Below are 21,452 nucleotides of genomic sequence, written 5' to 3'. Positions count from 1 at the left end.
ATGGTTGTTAGTATTTGCCTTATGTATTGAGGTGCTCCTATGTTGGGGGCATAAGTATTTACAATTGTTATATCTTCTTCTTGGATCGATCCCTTAATCATTATGTAGTGTCCTTCTTTGTCTCTTCTGATAGTCCTTATTTTAAAGTCTATTTTGTCTGATATGAGAATTGCTACTCCAGCTTTCTTTTGGTTTCCATTTGCATGGAATATCTTTTTCCATCCCCTTACTTTCAGTCTGTATGTGTCTCTAGGTCTGAAGTGGGTCTCTTGTAGACAGCATATATATGGGTCTTGTTTTTGTATCCATTCAGCCAATCTGTGTCTTTTGGTGGGAGCATTTAGTCCATTTACATTTAAGGTAATTATCGATATGTATGTTCCTATTCCCATTTTCTAAATTGTTTTGGGTTCGTTATTATAGGACTTTTCCTTCTCTTGTGTTTTTGTCTAGAGCAGTTCCTTTAGCATTTGTTGTAAAGCTGGTTTGGTGGTGCTGAACTCTCTCAGCTTTTGCTTGTCTGTAAAGGTTTTAATTTCTCCATCAAATCTGAATGAGATCCTTGCTGGGTAGAGTAATCTTGGTTGCAGGTTTTTCTCCTTCATCACTTTCAGTATGTCCTGCCACTCCCTTCTGGCTTGTAGAGTTTCTGCTGAGAGATCAGCTGTTAACCTTATGGGGATTCCCTTGTGTGTTATTTGTTGTTTTTCCCTTGCTGCTTTTAATATGCTTTCTTTGTATTTAGTTTTTGACAGTTTGATTAATATGTGTCTTGGCGTATTTCTCCTTGAATTTATCCTGTATGGGACTCTCTGTGCTTCCTGGACTTGATTAACGATTTCCTTTCCCATATTAGGGAAGTTTTCAACTATAATCTCTTCAAATATTTTCTCAGTCCCTTTCTTTTTCTCTTCTTCTTCTGGAACCCCTATAATTCGAATGTTGGTGCGTTTAATGTTGTCCCAGAGGTCTCTGAGACTGTCCTCAGTTCTTTTCATTCTTTTTTCTTTATTCTGCTCTGCAGTAGTTATTTCCACTATTTTATCTTCCAGGTCACTTATCCGTTCTTCTGCCTCATTTATTCTGCTATTGATCCCATCTAGAGTATTTTTCATTTCATTTATTGTGTTGTTCATCATTGTCTGTTTCATCTTTATTTCTTCTAGGTCCTTGTTAACTGCTTCTTGCATTTTGTCCATTCTATTTCCAAGATTTTGGATCATCTTTACTATCATTATTCTGAACTCTTTTTCAGGTAGACTGCCTATTTCCTCTTCATTTGTTAGGTCTGGTGGGTTTTTATCCTGCTCCTTCATCTGCTGTGTGTTTTTCTGTCTTCTCATTTTGCTTATCTTACTGTGATTGGGTTCACCTTTTTGCAGGCTGCAAGTTCGTAGCTCCCGTTGTTTTTGATGTCTGTCTCCAGTGGCTAAGGTTGGTTCAGTGTGTTGTGTAGGCTTCCTGGTGGAGGGGGCTAGTGGCTGTGTTGTGGTGTATGAGGCTAGATCTTGTCTCTCTAGTGGGCAGGTCCATGTCTGGTGGTGTGTTTTGGGGTGTCTGTGGACTTATTATGATTTTAGGCAGCCTCTCTGCTAGTGGGTGGGGTTGTGTTCCTGTTTTGCTATATGGTTGGCATAGGTTGTCCAGCACTGTAGCTTGCTGGTCGTTGAGTGAAGCTGGGTGCTGGTGTTGAGATGGAGATCTCTGGGAGATTTTCGCCGTTTGATATTATGTGGGGCTGGGAGGTCTCTTCTTGACGAGTGTTCTGAAGTTGGCTCTCCCACCTCAGAGGCAGAGTCCTGACTCCTGGCTGGAGCAGCAAGAGCCTTTCATCCACTCGGCTCAGAATAAAAGGGAGAGAAAGTAGAGAGAATTAGTAGAAGTAGGAGGAAATAGGAAAGAAAGAAAGAAAGAAAGGGAAGGAAGCAAGGAAGAAAGAAGAAAAGAAAGGAAGAAGGCAAGAAGGAAAGAAAGGAGGGAGGGAGGGAGGGAGGAGGGAAGGAAGGAAGGAATGAGGGACGGAAGGAAAAAATACAGGAAGAAGATACAGTAAAATAAAATAAAGTATAATAAAGTTATTGAATTAAAAAAATAATTATTTAGAGAAAAAAAAAAAGGGAAGGATAGAACCTTAGGACAAATGGTGGAAGCAAAGTTATAGAGACAAAATCTTACATAGAAGCATACACATATACCCTCACAAAAAGAGGTAAAGTGGAAAAAATCATAAAACTTGCTCTCCAAGTCCACCTCCTCAATTTGGGACGATTCGTTGTCTCAAAAAGGGAAGGAAGGAAGGAAAGATAGAAAGAAGGTAAAGTATAATAGAGTTCTTTAAATTAAAATTAATTATTAAGAAAAAAATTTAAAAAAAAAAAGGTCGGATAGAACGCTGGGACAAATGGTGGAAGCAAACCTATACAGACAAGATCTCACACAGAAGCATACACATACACATTCACAAAAAGAGGAAAAGGGGAAAAAATCATAGATCTTGCTCTAGAAGTCCGCCTCCTCAATTTGGGATGATTCGCTGTCTATTCATGTATTCCACAGAGGCAGGGTACATCAAATTGATTGTGTAGCTTTAATCCGCTGTTTCTGAGGCTGCTGGGAGAGATTTCCCTTTTTCTTCTTTGTTCTCACAGCTCACAGGGGCTCAGCTTTCGATTTGGCCCTGCCTCTGCGTGTAGGTCGCTGGAGGGCGTCTGTTTTTTGCTCAGACAGGACGGGGTTAAAGGAGCCGCTGACTCGGGGGCTCTGGCGCACTCAGGCCGGGGGCAGGGAGGGGCACGGAGTGCGGGGCGGGCCTGCGGCGGCAGAAGTCGGCGTGACGTTGCAGCAGCCTGAGGCCCGCCGTGTGTTCTCCCTGAGAAATTGTCCCTGGGTCCCGGGAACCTGGCAGTGGCGGGCTGCACAGGCTCCCCGGAAGAGGGGTGGGGATAGTGACCTGTGCTCGCACACAGGCCCCTTGGTGGCGGCAGCAGCAGCCTTAGCGTCTCCCGCCCGTCTCTGGTTTCCGAGCTTTTAGCCGCGGCTCGCGCCCGTTTCTGGAGTTCCTTTAGGCAGCGCTCTTAAAACCCCTCTCCTCGCGCACCAGGAAACACAGAGGCAAGAAAAAGTCTCTTGCCTCCTCAGCAGGTGCAGCCTTTTCCCCGGACTCCCTCCCGGCTAGCCGTGGCGCACTAACCCCTTCGAGCTATGTTCAAGTCGCCAACTCCAGTCCTCTCCCTGAGCTCCGACCGAAACCGACCCTCGGCTCGCAGCCCCGCCCGCCCCGGCGGGGTGAGCACACAAGCCTCTCGGGCTGGCGAGTGCTGGTCGGCACCGATCCTCTGTGCGGGAATCTCTCCGCTTTGCCCTCCGCACCCCCGTTGCTGCGCTTTCCTCCGCGGCTCCGAAGCTCCCCGCTCCGCCTCCCGCAATCTCTGCCCGCGAAGGGGCTTCCTAGGGTGTGGAGACCTTTCCTCCTTCACAGCTCCCTCCCACTGGTGCAGGTGCCGTCCCTATTCTTTTGTCTCTGTTTTTAATTAATTTTTTCTTTTGCTCTACCCAGGTACGTAGGGAGTTTCTTGCCTTTTGGGAGGTCTGAGGTCTTCTGCCAGCATTCAGTAGGTGTTCTGTAGGAGTTGTTCCACATGTAGGTGTATTTCTGGTGTATTTGTGGGGAGGAAGGTGATCTCCGCGTCTTACTCCTCCGCCATCTTTCCACCGCCCCTATTATATATTTTTTTACCCTTAGAAAAAAGAGGAGGAAGTTGATAATAAACGGTTTAGATTAAATATTGAGTATGTTTGGGTTAAAATTACCATGGATTTTAAACAACCATTTTGGTCAGCTTGAACTTGCCACACCTATGTTTTGACTGACTTTGAGGCAAATTCTCCTTGCAGAAGTTACCACATATGAGCCAGTAATAGTTTTGGATTCCCAAACCTCTTTCTGCATTTTAGGAAGAACTGTTTTTTCTCTCCCTTTACTGTCCTATCAGACTGCCCCTCCCCACTATCCCCCATCTCAGATTTAGGCTTGGAAGAAACTAGTTTAATAAGGGGCCAATTTGTTTCTAATAAGAAAAGGGACACTGTGAGATATCTGAAGACTGCTTGAGGTTGGATTTGTTTATTTAGATGATACTTTAAGATCCAGTGTGACAGAAAAGACAGCAATAAAATTTTAATGGAAGGTCCAGTGTGTGCCAGGCACTGTTAGTATTTGGGATTTATCAGTGAACCAAAGATTAAATTTCTTGACAACTCCCTCTGTGAGAACAGCCAGCTAACCGGAAACATGCATGCCCAACTCAGCCAAGCCCTTGTCTAGGAAGAAGCATTAACATTTTCTCTGTCATCCCCACCTGCCATATCTGTCCTCCTGGAGAAACCTAGGAATAATGAATAAGTAACCAAGATAAAGAAGGATGGACAACTGGTGCCACTTTAGAGCTCTTTTCTCTCTCTCTCTCTTTTTTTTTAAAACAACACCTTTTTAAAAAGTACTGTGTACAAGTAAAATCAATACAGTAGAAATTGTGGGTAATCCAAGGTCTAGGAGAAATGAATTAGACTGTAAATTATTTGAAATAGGAAAACCATTTTGCAACAATATTGCTAATCTAATTAAGCTTACCTCTGGTTAAGGCTACAGTTCAGAATTTATTGCAATTTTAATAAATCAAATTCCTACTTCTTATATGATTTTTTTAAAGGACAGTTTAACTGTACTAATTAGTTTTATGGAAGCATAGGTTGCTACTATATGAAAAAAAATACCAAGATTTATGTACTTAATAGTTTAAATAGTATTTTTTTTTAGAAAACAGCTTTGTTGAGGTAGAACTTATGTACTGTGACACACTTATTTTAAGTGAAAAATTCAATAATTTTTATTAAATTTACAGAGTCATGCAGTTATCTTCACTATTCAATTTTAGAACATTTCCAATAACCCACAGTGATTCCTTGTGCTCATTTAGATGGGCTTTTGTGAATTAACTTGGAAGCAACCTTATAACATCGTTTCCACGGGAATATATATTCTAAACTGACTTTTGGATGAACGTTTAAAATTAGAGACTGGGTGTTTATAAATATACTCTAAGTTAAGATTTATCATGTTTATTTCAGATAAAAATAAATATTTTGCAAGGGTTTGGGTTCTACTTAAAACAAAATGAAAACTGAAGCTCTCCATATGAGAAAGTACCACAGACTATTTTTCAAGTTATTTCATACTGCAGTGTGTGTGCGCACACGTGCGTGTGCATATGTGTTTTACTGCAATTTAAAAAGTTTGCAAAGTTGACAGTCTCCCTTTGATTAGAACAATCACCAGTAAATATAATGGATTTAATGACTTTCATGGACAAAGAGTGATGAGTTCTTTTGAAATAGGCTCATAAAGATTTTGGGGACAAATATTGTAACATGATAGCTGAAGATTCCCTATGGATTAAAATTATAATGATTTTATAATTCACCTGGGTCAAGGTAGCTGAACGTTTTGAATTTATAATAAGGTACTCTGCATTACTTTTAGAATTACCTAGTAAAACATGTATTTCTTTTAGTCTAGTCACATTGAAGACATATGGTCAGGCCTAATTATTATTACATAATGGGCAGTTTTTTGTTTTTGTTTTTGTTTTTTTAAGGATAATACGTAGGCCAATATATAACAAAAGGTGTTTAAGTTATTGTGAGTAAATTCGATACATACTGAATATTCCCACAAACTTGTTCTGTGCTGGGTACAGTAAAACATAAACCAGCAGAGTCCAGACCTTGAAGTAAGTATGTTGTAGAATACTTTTGAGTATCAGATAAATAATAAAAACTTTGGTCATTTGTTTTATTCATTTTCTTTTAGGCTAAAGAAAATTCTTTAGAATAAAAGTAGTTAGACATACAGTTGGTGTGATTATTTGAGTTTGAATGTGGACGGAGCAGAAATTTATATTTTTTTGGCGGCACTGGATGTAACACCATTAAACGGAATACAGATGTGCTTTGTTTTGAAAGACTCCCAATATATGAAATAATTGAAAGACGTATTTGGTGGTGGTTCTTGGCCTCACCAAAAGGAGTATTTCCTCTCTGAAAATACCTACCCAAGGATTTTGCTATATAGCAACTCCCCAGTTCATTGAAGTATAGCAACTCCCCAGTTCATTAAAGTATTTGTTTAAAGACGACTAGCTCTATGACTTTGAGGTAAGATAAGGGAATTGACTTTGTAATTTATAGGCTCTTGCTAACTAATGATAGCAGTAAGGTAGACTGAATTTAAAAAAAACTAGAACGGTAGTCAATGTCACAATATAAAAGTAAACTTGATATTGAATTAAAATGAATGTAAAGTAGGGCTTCCCTGGTGGTAGTGGTTGAGTGAGTTTGAATGTGGACGGAGCAGAAATTTATATTTTTTTGGCGGCACTGGATGTAACACCATTAAACGGAATACAGATGTGCTTTGTTTTGAAAGACTCCCAATATATGAAATAATTGAAAGACGTATTTGGTGGTGGTTCTTGGCCTCACCAAAAGGAGTATTTCCTCTCTGAAAATACCTACCCAAGGATTTTGCTATATAGCAACTCCCCAGTTCATTGAAGTATAGCAACTCCCCAGTTCATTAAAGTATTTGTTTAAAGACGACTAGCTCTATGACTTTGAGGTAAGATAAGGGAATTGACTTTGTAATTTATAGGCTCTTGCTAACTAATGATAGCAGTAAGGTAGACTGAATTTAAAAAAAACTAGAACGGTAGTCAATGTCACAATATAAAAGTAAACTTGATATTGAATTAAAATGAATGTAAAGTAGGGCTTCCCTGGTGGTGCAGTGGTTGAGAGTCCGCCTGCCGATGCAGGGGACATGGGTTCGTGCCCCCGTCCGGGAAGATCCCACATGCCGCGGAGCGGCTGGGCCTGTGAGCCATGGCCTCTGAGCCTGTGCGTCCGGAGCCTGTGCTCTGCAAGGGGAGAGGCCACAACAGTGAGAGGCCCACGCAACGCAAAATAAATAAATAAATATAAAGTAAAGCTGATATTATAGTAGTTTTCTAGGTGGCTGTGTTCTGGGAGATTGATCCAGCAAACACTGGTTGAAAATTGAGGGATAGTCTTAGTTACAGAAATCTTTGCTGTTAGTGTATATGCCTCATCTCACTTTGATTGTATATTGCTAGCTTTTGTTCACTTTTCATGTTGAATTGTAATTGTTTTTATGCTTCAGACAGTGAAGCTTAGAGCTGTACCTGATTTACATATTGTCAGGGTAAATAGCAAGGAATCAATAAATACTAGGTAACAGTATATTTCATTAAAAAGACGGAGAAACATCTTGCAAGAGGCAGAAATATGGTGGATGTTTTGAGACTATTTTTAAAGATTTTTTTCTTCATTCTTCTGGAGAAATAAAGTGACTTAAAGGCAGGAAAGCATCCACATTTTCTAAATCTCAAAGATAGAAATTATGTTAAAAATTGATTTTTGATTAGAAACAATGAAAATGCTGCTGCTGCTTCTTTTGATCTTTCCCATGTCAACCAATGTTTGTTTCTTTTAACTTCTAATTAAATATTAGAAGTGACATCAGTGAGCATATTTTTCACTTTGCATTCAGAATACATGTCTTGAGCAGAAGCTTTGACCCAGGTATTGAACTTAACACTATAGAAAAAGAGATCGACACACAGATCCCACCCTCAAGGAATTCTTGTATTACACTAATTCTGCAAACAAAACTGAACCAATCAAATTTAGAAGAAAAATGTGTGTCTTCAAAAAAAACTTGAATGTTTGCATAATCTCTTTAGAATCATTTACTTTAGAAAACTGTGAAAGATTATGTTTTATTTGATCATTTTGCTAATTGTTTGTGATTTTGTTGTTATTAAGAAGTATAATTTATATATATTAGTTCTACAGGGGACCAGATCCTATCTTATTTTATTCTATGAAATAAACATTTTATATCTCTCATAATTTAGGTTACATTCCCAATATGCCTACATTTTGTATTGTCTTACATAGTTTATACAGAAGGCAGAGTGAAAATTTTCTAAAAGCAAAGCTTTTTAAGAGTGATGGCTGGGCTTCCCTGGTGGCGCAGTGGTTGAGAGTCCGCCTGCCGATGCAGGGGACGCGGGTTTGTGCCCCAGTCCGGGAAGATCCCACATGCCGCGGAGTGGCTGGGCCCGTGAGTCATGGCCGCTGAGCCCGCGCGTCCGGAGCCTGTGCTCTGCAATGGGAGAGGCCACAACGGTGAGAGGCCTGTGTACCGCCAAAGAAAAAAAAAAAGAATGATGGCTAAAATTTTAACTAACTATGGCAGATTTATTTGATGGACTTCTTTTTGACAGTGAGGACAGCTTAAGTGTGCAGACACAAAGAACCTAGTCATTAGTGATGGACAACATTTCATTATATTAGTATGAAAGAAAGCCAGAACACATCAGAGTTTTCAGTTTCTACACCGCTTTTTAATTTTTTCCCTTTTTTTTGAAGGAAAGGTTGAAATCTTTAGCTGACACTTAGACATAGGCAGTGCCTTCAGACTCCTCCATGGTAGTGTGAAGTATGATTAGGAATTATGCAGGAAACGAGTGACATTTTTTCAAATTGTTCAAATGTTCTTATCAGTGTTTACTGAGTATATTGGTGGATATGTTGAAATAAGGAAGAAGCCGATTGTATACAAAAGAAGCATTGGTTGTTTATATATATCTAGATAAATGGTAGTAATTTGTCTATTTTTGTGTCAGTATGTGTGTGTGTGTGTGTGTGTGTGTGTGTGTGTGTGTGTGTGTGATATATATAAAGCAAATATAGCCAAACAGTAACCATTATTAAATCTAGATGTGTGTGTGTGTGTGTGTGTGTGTGTGTGTGTGTGTGTGTGTATATATATATAATTTTTCCCCAAAACCAGATTATCCTCTCCTTGAATCTTGTTTTTTCTGAGTAAACATATATTAAGCATCTGTTATTGTGTAAAATATGGTGCTAGCTGCTGTGGCTGGATCAGGGAGGTGACTGGGACAGAAATTTTGCCCTCTGGATACACTTTTCTATCCATAGGTTTGTATACGTTGTATCTGGCATGCTGTAGCTACATCATAATAAATGCTGGGGATTAAAAAAGAGCTTCTTAATTTCTTCATTGATTCAATGAATGTTTATTGTGCACCAAATAGTTATCAGATTTGAAAGTTCTAGTGTTGCAGAGATAAGTTTAACTATCATTTAAAATCAGAGGGAGATTTTCATTTCACCATTTATTTTACGATAAAGAGACTGATCCAGAAACACCAAGTGATAATGACAGGTAGCTAGCAGCTTGGGCAGTTTGAGGTCTTTGCCACATTCTCTCCTTGGCTGCCCTCTGCTAGTGTTACTCCAGCACAAGGCTACTCTCAGGAAACTGTCTGGAGAACATGACCCTCCACCTAGCCAGTGTCCTTATTTGACTCCTACCTCTACCCAGCCTCAGTAAAAATTCTATATTCAGAAAATGAAATTATATACCATTTGGAGGAAAACTCCCCCAAGTAATAGTTTTTAAAATAGAACCCACTTTATCCGAACTAATTCCTTCCCCCTCCTTCAAAATTTCTGCAATAAATTTAATCATTTCCATCGTGATTTCATTGTAATCTATTCTACAAGTTCTGTTGGGTGGACATTTCCAACTGCTTTTTCCTTTAGGTGGGGTGGGGGGAGAGTGGTTCCATAATATTGGCTTGTGGCATTAATTAGCTATGAAAATATAGATACCTGTTTAAGGTGAAGACATGAAGGACCTAGAGTCTGTCATACAGAGGGAAGTAAGTCAGAAAGAGAAAAACAAATACCGTATGCTAACACATATATATGGAATCTAAAAAATAAAAAAAAGGTTCTGAAGAACCTAGGGGCAAGACAGGAATAAAGACGCAGATGTAGAGAATGGACTTGAGGATACGGGGAGGGTAAGGGTAAGCTGGGACAAAGCGAGAGAGTGGCATGGACATATATACACTACCAAGTGTAAAACAGATAGCTAGTGGGAAGCAGCCACGTAGCACAAGGAGATCAGTTTCGTGCTTTGTGACCACCTAGAGGGTTGGGATAGGGAGGGTGGGAGGGAGGGAGATGCAAGAGGGAGGGGATATAGGGATATGTGTATACGTATAGCTGATTCACTTTGTTATAAAGCAGAAACTAACACACCATTGAAAAGCAATTATACTCCAATGAAGATGTATAAAAAAAAATAAAGACAGAATTATCAGGTGTGTTGCTACTTGCTTGCTTCAGTTTCATTAGCTTTTAAGCTTTTAAACACTAGCTGCTAATAGTTTGGGTGATTATAACTTTTGGCTTAAGTTTATATCAGTGGCGAGGAACAAATAAATAAGCTTAAGGAACACTTCTGTTGCTTTCTTCTCTGGCTCCCCTGTAGGGGGAATATACAGATGAATAAAGTCGTGGATCTGAAGGAAGACCATGCAGTCTAGTATAAACAGGCAATCCCAGCATGAAGAGTAGAAGATAAAACATTCTGTGAAAAAGGAGAGGAAAAGAGCTGTGGAGGTTAAGAGGAAGGAAACGATCTTTTACATTTATGCTGCTCAAGTAGAGGTTTGTAGAGGAGGTGACCTTTGAAATGGGCCTTGAGGGTGAATGGTTTGGACATGATTGGGAAAAGACGTGCTAAGCAGACGAAACATCATGATTAAAGATATGGAGGACAGATCAAATAATTCAGTGTGACATCAGAACAGGTTATTTAATGGAACGTTATTAATGTGAGGCTGATTCATTTAGATTTTATTTTACAGGCCAGGGTTTGGTAAACTATGGACTGGCCCAGGCTCTTTTTTGTAAATAGTTCTATTGGAGCACAGCTATGCTCAATTATTTGCATATTGCCTATGGCTGCTTTGTACCACAATGGCAGAGTTGAGTCACTCAGCAGAGACCATATTGCCCTCAAAGCCTAAGGTATTTTCTGTGAAAGGCTAGATAGTAAATATTTGCTGTGTCCTACTTTAGACCATAGTGGAGAACCACCGATTCAGTCAGGGGACTGGCACAGAATAGTTTTCAGGACAGTTTGTCAGACAGTCCTTGTTAGAAGTGGGGAGGAAGGTGGGTGATGTGGAGGCTTGTAGGGTGTTTGAATTAATCTCGTCCAGTGACTTCTAGTGGGAGTAGAGAGGCTTTAAATTCTAAATAGATTAAGTAGATGGAATCAATGGGATCTGGAAAAATATTTGATGAGAGAAGCTTTGGAAAGGGAGGAGGGAAGGCTGAGTGAAAGATTTTCAGCTTGGGTGACTGTATGGTTGCTGGTGCCACAGAAACAGGGAACACAGAAGGGCAAACACTTGTAAAAGTTTCAATGACCTCTTAGAGCTAGAACACTGACATGTCTGCTAGAGGACTCAATATGACCACATGAGGTTTCTACCTTATGGTTTTTGCAGGACCCAGGAATATTTACCACAGTTAGCTGTGGAAAGTTTTATTTTATTCTTCATATTTAAATGGACCGATTTACTATGAGAATTATTTTTATGACTATTGTGCATTTTTTAGAAAGTTTGAGCTTTTGGGTTGTTGTGGCTAAAATAATTTTAAGTAGAAAACCTTTCTTGCTCTTTGAAAAGTTAAATCGGTTCAAAGAACTTTCCTGAAGTACTTAAACACAGAAACAGCAATGCTACTAGAAGAAAAGGGGAACATTTCAGCAACCTTCAATTTTTATTCAAAGTCAGATCCTCATTTGAATTACATGAAGATAATTTTTGCCTTTTTACATTTTGCTTTACAGGAATTGCTTTTTGTTTATAAAGGTAATGCCTGCTTATAAAATACTAAATTATAAGAGCACAAGTTGCTAACACTCCTTCTCAAGCTACTGACGTCTGCTAATAGTTTGAGCTATACTGTGGAGATACTATATCCTTCGCTGGGATTACAAAGACAAAACAATCACTTTGCCAACTGTGCATTTATAGCTTTGAATACATGATGCTACCTACAAAATATCTGAATCAATTTGGTCCAAGTCTCCAATCATATGTTTCTCTGACATAATGAACTCTCTTCATCCATCTCTCCAGACAATGTGTTGGTGTTCCTCTGCAACTTGCCAGGCAGTCTCTGCCTCAGAGGGTTTGCTTTGCTTGCCTCACCGCTCATGGCTCACTTACATGTAAAACTGGTCTTATTTCCTAATCTTCAATATTAAAAAAAAATTATATTGGTGACTAGCAGTCTTGAGGAAAATATCCCTGTTAGAAGAGATAGGATTATCCTAGGAGACAAAAATCTAAAGTGATCATACTGATGAAATCAGTTGTACTTATAAGAAAAAAAGAAACTTGTTGTATTCATGTAAATATCATTTTGTGAAGTCAGATTAATTCAGTTTTGTAAATAAATAGGGAGGGAAGAGTTGGCTTGAGGTTTTAGTCAGAACAAATTTATTCTGATTTAAAATTTATCTTAAAATGTATGTGTATTTGGCTAAAAATAAAGTTGTTTAAAACTACAGACTGGTGTAAACTTAAAAATGAGTTTTTCTCCTAACTCTTGTTTCCTCAGTCCCTTTCCTATAGTAACAGTAATGTTAATTTTGTTAACTTTTTTGAGAGATTATAATGGGTCAAGTATTGTTCTTTTTTATTTTTAACAATAACTTGATGAGATAGATACTACTTTCCCCCTCATTTTATACTTAAAGAAACTAAAACATAAAGAGTTTAAATTACTAACTTGTCTGTGGTTACTCAGATAGCAAGTGACAGAGCTGGAATTAGAAACCCAACTGGCAGACTTCAAATTGTACGCACTGAGTCACTTTATGATTATGTTATTAATAGTATTAAAAATTTCCTGCCCATTGATCCTAGAAGAAAGAAAAAACTATATGCCAAAAAGTGTATCTATGTACACATATATCAATATATGTTTTAATTTTGAAGTTACTTTTTGTAACTGAAATAAAAAGCAATGATAAAATTTAAATTCTCTAGAACAATTTAAAATGAAAAAAAAATAGTCTATCTCTCTGACTCCAACTTTACGTTTACTATTTTTTAAAAAATTGGCTAGGCATAATTATTAAATTTAGTTGCACATTAGCAACATTTTAATCCTCTTTTTTTTTTTAAAAAAAAAGATTGAGAAATGGACTATCTGGTGAGGACGTGTATACTTGTGAAGTCTGGTTCTTTAAGGGAAAAAAAGAGACAGGAAACAGAGGGTAGGCAGCTTCCTTTTTAAAGCACAAGACCTGGGGACTGCAGGAACACACCAGTTCCACTCACACTCTGTTGGACAGACTTGGTCATGTGGCCACATGGCTTCAGAGTAATCTTTAGCCATGTGCCCAGTTATCATGAGGGATTCCATTATTAAAATAAAGGCATAGGAATGCCTTTGGGGGCATATGGGGGTCAGTTAGCATCTCTGCCATAAGTGTAAACTTACGCTATTCTTGCTAAACTAATTTTTTAAAGTTTCATTGGATTTTTACTTTTATAGAGATGAGAAATAGTCTTTTATTTTGATAAAATAATTCATATATAGAAAGTTATTAAATGTTGCCTGATGCATTAATACTGTCCTAGCATATTAACAAACTCCTTGAGAGCAAGTCTGGCAAAGGCATGTGGAACAGCCTCCTTACTCCCCAATTCAGATATCACAGCAGTGCATTTCGACTATTGGCTATTAGGAAGACCTGGTGCTAAGTTAAAGAGCATTAGTGGGACTTCCCTGGTGGCGCAGTGGATAAGACTCCACACTCCCAATGCAGGGGGCCCGGGTTCGATCCCTGTTCAGGGAACTAGATCCCACATGCATGCCGCAACTAATGAGCCCGCATGCTGCAACTAAGGAGCTGGTGAGCTGCAACTACGGAGCCTGCCTGCTGCAACTAAGACCCGGTGCAACCAAATAAATAGTAAAAATTAAAAAAAATAAATAAAATTAAAAAAAAAATAAAGAGCATTAGTTTACTCTTCTTGTTTGCCACCTGGGATGTCAAGTCATTAATTTATTATCTTTGGAAACCTTTGGTTTTGAGGTACTCTGATGTTAAAAAAAGTTGCAAAAGAATTTGTAGTTGTAGCAAGAATTATTTTAAGAATTATAATAATTTCATATTATAAGTCATTGTGATTCTGTGGATGAACTATGAGGAATAAAGTCCCCAGAAAAATCAGTGAAACTATAAATTTCATTTTTTTACATATTTTCTTCAAGTGTATTGAGCTTTAAAAAATGCACTTGTCCATATACTTTTATTTTCGGATTTCAGGCTAAATAGTGATTCAAATATAAATTTATATTGATGACATTTAGTAGGTAAACACATTTTGTCAAAGATAAAGAAATCTTCAGAAATTGTAATAGATGGGTACAAATTAGATAGAAACATTAGGCAGTTACAATGGCAGCTTCTGTCAATGATTGTGTTTATATTATACAGCAAGTTACTGATTCTTAACATTTCAACACTTTTAGAATTTTAATTTTGGAGAGTAAGTGATTATTGAAAAATATTAATGCTAAATAAAAAAGCTGTCTTTTATTTGGATTTCATTTGCCAATGTAATGTAAACACTAATAATTTAATACAATCCATATAATTTAAGTTGAGGGAAGCTTGTTTGGTTTACTCTGTAAATAGTTGGTATTAATCCTGTGTTGGATTCTAAATTCTGACTTTTGTTAGAGACTGTTTCTTGGTTTATATGTCTAAATTCTGGCAACTATATTTTAAAACTTCTTTTTTCCCTCATCAAACAGCTTTAATGTTATATTTGCTGGTGGTCCAGAAGAAGTTCTAAAAAAGTTCCAAAAGTCGAACCACAAAGTGGTCTTTGCAGCAGATGGAATTCTGTGGCCGGATAAAAGACTAGCAGACAAGTATCCCATTGTGCACATTGGGAAGCGCTACCTGAATTCGGGAGGTGGGTAAGGTGCTGGAGGAAAAGCGTAATGCAAGTCATAGTAAATTATAAATATTGATGAAACAACCTTTTCTAAAATATGTAACTGTAGACATGAGGTTTGAAATAACCATTATCTTCTTTTCCTATGGGAAAATTATATCAGTTTAAAATCCAGGGCTTCCCTGGTCGTGCAATGGTTGAGAGTCCGCCTGCCGATGCGGAGGACGCGGGTTCGTCTTACACAAAAAAAAAAAAAAAAAAAAAAAAAAAATCCACAGTGCATTTTATAGTTGACAAAGCATTTTTTCATCTATTATATCATATGATACTCCTAACAACACTAGGCGGTGTAAATGTTATTATTTCTGCATTATAAGTGAGAAAACCCATGTTTCCCCGATTTAAGTGACTTTTTTTAGAGACATTTAGTTATTAAAGGAAAAACAACAGGGATCCATGTCTTCTGACTATAATTTCATTAAGAATTTTCTGGCTCTAGGACAATGGGTTTAGTAAATTCCCTTACTTAGGAAAAAGTGCAAGTTACACTCATGTAGCTTTAAAAAATAGGCATTACTTAATTTTATCTATATTTTAAATATATTGGAGTAAATTATTTATCTTGAAATCCCTAGTCAAAAAAAGATTCAACATTGAGTGTCTAGGTGTACTTTAAGTACTGCATTAGCTATGCCACCATAGATTAAAGGAACAAATTATCACATTTCCCTCTTTCCTTCAAAAAATAAAATTTGACTTTGGACCTTATTATAACTCCAAAATGTTTTCCTTAGATTGTGAATAATATAAACACATGGCCAGAAGACATGGCTGTAGGATGGGGGACATGTCAAAGAAACAAGTTGGGTGGAAATTGCAAGCCACACTGGGAAAACAGATTTTGGGGTAATTTATATATAATAACTGATTGTATTCAGGTCAGTTCAAATAAGTGCTGCTTGAGATATCATCATGTCTGGAATCTAGACTTTGATCAGTTACTTTTGTCAATGAAACTTTCAGCAAGTAATTCCCTTTTTCTGAGATGCCACAATTAACAGCCGTACTCACCTGCATTTTACTTTAGCAACCCATTTCCTTATGGTACCTTGGAACTTTGTCAACCCACATAAATATCACATTTTTGAAACCTCAAATCCCAGTGTGTACTACCTAGTTTCAGCTCACTTTTTCTCTTCATCTCCATGTTTTTAAAAAGTTCATAGTTTTGGGGATCTCCTGACCATTTAATTTTTCTCCTAATTTATCTACCACCTTTGGATTTTACTTCAATATTCAAGACAGAACCCAGGGTTTCTCATATTGGTCACTTTGTCCTCAGTATTTTAGCAGTCCTTCCTCTTAGATTTACAGTAGAGATGGCTGCCCACTCTTGACTTCTCTGAGCAATTGAATTGGGAATGAGTGCAGCTTCCATCTCCAACTGTCAGACCCTCAGTGACACATGGCTAACCTTTTAACTTATCCTAAGCCCTAGGTAGTTTAAGAGCCGCTTAGCTATGGAACTCTGAGATAAGTTTTACTTTGTATTTATTAGTTTTTCTAAACATGTAGAGTGAAATACATCATATGTAAATGTATCTAGATAACGATATATCTACTCCAGAATGTGAATCTCAAACAGATGCACAATACTGTGGAAACAGCAAAACACTAGCGAGTGCCTTTGTGAGCAAGTTTAATTAAGGAGAAGGTGTTTATATGTGGGAAAGTGATCATACAAGGACATCAAAACGTCATCCTTATGCCTTCTGTAGTCAAAATAATTAAAGAAATGCTAGAAAGTCTAAGTATGTTCAATAAAAGTTTGTGTAAGTTTATGAATGATATATTGAGAGTTATTTAAGAGACATGAGTTTTGTTTGTGGGTACCTCATTTGGTTAAAAAAAATCTTTATCATGGAGAGTAAACATATTTCCTTATGAGGAAAATTGCATAATATTAGAAACTTAATTCTTTTGAAATAATATGACAGTTTAATAGAAATATGTAAATCATAAAATATATATCACATACTATGAAAATAGATGTAATTCCTTTTCACTTTTTAGGACACTTGGGATTTATGAAACAGATAAGGAAACATAGTTTTTGAAAAACAGTAGTATAAACCATTGGAAAATACCATGTGTTGCTTCTTGAATATGCTTTTTATCACAAAAGATTGGTTATAAGAATTAAAAAATACATCTTTTTCAGTGTTTTGGGATTTTTTTATTTGGCAAAAATGACACAAAAAAATGGGCCACCAGTGATTGATTTAGTCATGTTTTCATTTTGTCTTGTTTTCTCTAGTTAACAATAATATTCCTTGACTTATTTCTTTTAATTCTTTTATTCCTATGAGGACATTTTAATTTTGAGGGTAACAAACTAGGTTTCCTTTCAATTCACAGGAATAAAATTGGTCCTTTTTAAAAAGTACTGCATATCAATGAAGCATAGCAGTTTGGCTGCATTTCTGAAATTCAGGGGAAGACTCAAACACGGGAAAAATGATCCTGTTTTCTGTGTCTTTTACAGACAGCTGTTGTTGGCATATTTAATGCTTATGCTCTAAGGCCAAGGTGAAAAATCCAATTTTAGACTTCCTTTCTCCAGACCATGACACACAAAACCCAGCCAGAAAATGGTTTAGCAAACACACTACTGACTAGCTCAGTGAAGGAAAAATTCCCCAAATGTCCTAGATATAAAATTTCTTTGGGATGTTTGCAGTCAGTGACAGATCCAACATTCCTTTGATTGCATACTAACATTAAAACCACTGTAGTAGAGTTTTTTTTTTTTTTTTCAGAAACAGTGAATCCTTTACAAAGGATCTAGGAACAGCATTTTAGAAGGTCAGAAAGAAAATTCTTCTGTCTAATTCTAATTTTTTCCTAGTAACTCTTTTTTCCCTTACAAGCCTTCTAAAACATTAGTTCTCCCTCTTGTGTCAATTAATTTGGGGAATACGTTTATTCAAAGAGAGTCTTTGATTTTGCAATTGGTAGTAAAAACTTCCTCTCTTGTAGTTTATATATGGAAACAAAGGATACCCAATAACTCATATTTCTGTCATGGTGAGCTGTGAAATTCAAAATTAAGGATTAGGACTAATAGCTTTACAAATCTGTGCGACTGGTCTATAAAATTAACATAGACGTGAGTTTTGGTCTTTGAATTCTGAATCCTCTATTCTTTCTCTTTTGTATTGCAGGATTTATTGGTTATGCTCCATATATCAACCGTATAGTTCAACAGTGGAATCTCCAGGATAATGATGATGATCAGTTATTTTATACTAAAATTTACATTGATCCATTGAAGAGGGTAGGTAATAGCTCTCACTTTCAGTGTAACTTCCTTGTTGAAATGGCTACTGGTGCTCCAGCCATTGCATCCATATTCTGGGCAATTAACAGGCAGAATAATAAATAAAGGGCCATTTCAGTTGTGTCAATGCTCCCTAAGTAGCTTATCTAGAAGTCTTACAAAATACTTTCTCATACTTTTCTTTGACCAGAACATATTTATTTGGCCACACATAATATGCAAAGGAGTTTTGTTCTTTATTTCAAGTACATGTGTCCTACTAAAAATCTGAATTCTCTTATTAACGGGAGGAATGTTGGGGACAATAGCAGCCTGCCGTAAACCCTAAGGACAATATTCCTGAGACTGGTTTAAATGAAACTTTGGAGAAAAGTAAAAACAAAGTTCTCTAATTTGATAATATTTTTAGTATATTCACCTAGTGTAAGTTAATGTTTCATAAGTTTACTATGTATAACCAGTACAGTTCTAAAATTTACTGAATTGTGTATTGCTAGGTGCTGTCATTAGGAAACATAAGTGTTTTTTTACGTATATTTTACAGTGAGTTTGCAATTGTAGCTGCTGCTTTTTCTTAGATAAATACTCCAGTTATCTATATATTTTCATTAGATACTTCTTAAGAAACTGTATTCTTTAAATGCTTATTTTCCTTCTCCAGTTTTTTACTGTCTCTACGTGCCTGGCATGGCCAGCCTGAGGACTTGGTTTCTAATCCAAGAGCAGAAACCTACTCTTGGCATGAGTGCTAGCCCGTGCAGCTTGATGCTTGTCTTTCTGAGTGTAATTCAACAGTGAAAGTGCTCTGAGTCTTATTTAATTGTTTTTGCTTTAGGATGCTTCCTCTGAAATATCACTGCTGGGTCTGTAATATTTTTCGTTGTGTAAATCCTATTTAAGTTTTTCTCTAAGCATAAGATTTTATCTGGTTAGCATGTGTCTTAGTCTGCTTGGTTTACCATAACAAAATATCATAGACTGGGTGACTAAAATAACAGAACTTTATTTTCTCACCGTTCTGGAGGCTAGAAATCTGAGATCAGGGTGCCTGAATGGTTGGTTTCTGGTGAGAGCTCTCTTCCTGGCTTATAGACGGCAGCCACCTTCTTGCTGTGTCCCCACATGGTGGAGAGAGACAGAGACAGAGGGAGGGTTAGGGCTTGAACATAGGAATTTTGAGGGAACACAAAAATTCAATCCATAACAGCGTGCAAAGACAATTTTAGGAGTATTATTATGACAGAGCAATGTAGCTGAAAAACTACATTGAGAATAAGATTTGTAAAGCAGATTAATCTTTATGATTAGGTTGATTAATTATAAACCTATTATAGCAGTCAGGGAGGTTATGCTGCATGATAATAATCCCCAACCTCAACAGCTTAACCTAACAGGGGTCTTTCTGAAGAAGGTTGCTATAATAATTTATGTATAGGATCTTTAAATTCCTAAAAAAGCAAACTATAGTAACATGATAGTGTTGTTTGCTGTTTTTATTGTCATTTTTAATATTTTTTTTCTATTCTCATTTTTAGGAAGCTCTTAACATCACACTGGATCACAAATGCAAAATTTTCCAGACCTTAAATGGAGCTGTAGGTATGCTTCCTAAATACTGGGTTGCTCATGTGTGCAAATGAACACCTGTGTTTTCAACTGTCTGTCTTTTGTTATATTCATTTGGGACTATGACTAAGATTGATGTGTAGGTATTGCAGCTTTTAAAAACATTGTGCTCAAGCTGAGCTTGATATAAATACATTCAGTTAAAATCATTTCCCAAGAATAGTACAAAGAGATAAGCTTCTGCCCTTAGGTAACTTAGACTTTAGTATCTCACCATCTGGGGACTGTAGATATAGTTTTGAATTAATTACACTTTGTTATTACACGGTTTTCGGTATCAGCTCTTTACATTGTGAGTTACTCAGGAGTTATTAGAGTATTTTAACCTAGGTTAAAGGTAACTGGTAACGAGACATGTGCACTGTGGAGTGAGTGCGTGTGCGTGTGTGCATGCCCATATGTGTTTTCCTGATAGACATGTATCTTGACAAAAATACATTAACACATTAAATTTAATTAATTGATACATTAAAAATAAACATACATTAATGCATTAATATTTCAGAAATTAAAAATACATTGCAGTTCAGTACAGTTCTTCAAGGCAGTTCATAAGTAAAAAGATTCTTAGAACGGAAGGCATTTAGTTTGGAGTGCTCTGGAAATGTGCGGAAAGGAACTTGAAAACAAAACAAAAAAATGTTTCTGCTCCCATGTGAGTTGTATATTCCTGGAATTTACATCAGGCCTGTTTTTCAAGAACTGGAAATACTATCAGTGATGGCCAGTTGTAGAAACCTAGCTTATGCCTGGCAGTTTTCTGTTTGCCATACATATATTGTTATTATCTTTATAATAACCTAGAAAAGCAGGCAAGAATCCCATTTTATAGATGAATAAATTGAGGCAGTAATTTAATTCATCTGGGATTATGTCACTCTCAAAAGGCAGAGGCAGTATCGCAAAGATGCTTTCCTTCCACCAAGACCCCTTGGTGGCTTAGCACCTCAGTTTGCCAGCACCAGGTTGGAGAAAGTCAGGTGCTCAGAATCCATATCTGTGTCAGTGTTGTCCTTCATTTTAGATATCTGCTGACTTGGAGCAGGCAAAGTCTCCAAAAGTGTAGCACATGGAATAGCATGCATGAGAAATTTTATAACAAAAACAAGATGTATATATATATATGTACACATGTATATGTATGTATGAATACATACATACACATTTTAGATTATTAAAATCTGTCTTTTTAACCCAGATGAAGTTGTTCTGAAATTTGAAAATGGCAAAGCCAGAGCTAAGAATGTGTTTTATGAAACATTACCAGTGGCAATTAATGGAAATGGACCCACCAAGGTGAGTCACAGTGACCATTCTCTGTTTCCTTATTTCTTGGAGATAGATTATGGAGCAATATATAGAATGGCTTCTTCTCCTCCCCCTTTCCCTCCTTCCCCTCCTTCTTTAATATCTTTAAGAGGCTTGGTAAACAACGAGGTCCTACCGTATAGCAGAGGAACCTGTATTCAATATCCTGCGATAAACCATAATGGAAAAGAATATTTCAAAAAAAGAATGTCTATATGTGTATA

The 21,452-nt window shown here is 37.1% G+C and overlaps 1 protein-coding gene across 1 annotated transcript in view; it reads left to right on the top strand.

The window, feature by feature from the left end:
* Window positions 1-21,216, top strand: part of LOC103086765 (procollagen-lysine,2-oxoglutarate 5-dioxygenase 2-like) — a gene marked incomplete at its 3' end in the record, with an annotated part of 73,327 nt that extends 52,111 nt beyond the window's left edge. The window contains exons 4-7 of the mRNA XM_007466029.1: window positions 14,809-14,972; window positions 18,179-18,291; window positions 19,830-19,893; window positions 21,119-21,216. Coding sequence (XP_007466091.1) covers window positions 14,809-14,972; window positions 18,179-18,291; window positions 19,830-19,893; window positions 21,119-21,216 — 439 coding nt within the window. The remainder of the gene's footprint in view (window positions 1-14,808; window positions 14,973-18,178; window positions 18,292-19,829; window positions 19,894-21,118) is intronic.
* Window positions 21,217-21,452: the final 236 nt, after the last annotated feature.

This window comes from Lipotes vexillifer, unplaced genomic scaffold, assembly GCF_000442215.2.
Source record: "Lipotes vexillifer unplaced genomic scaffold, Lipotes_vexillifer_v1.1 scaffold1064, whole genome shotgun sequence".
Lineage (NCBI taxonomy): Eukaryota > Metazoa > Chordata > Mammalia > Artiodactyla > Lipotidae > Lipotes > Lipotes vexillifer.
The sequence above is the reverse complement of the archived record's forward strand: the minus strand, read 5'-3'. Positions and strand labels throughout refer to the sequence as shown.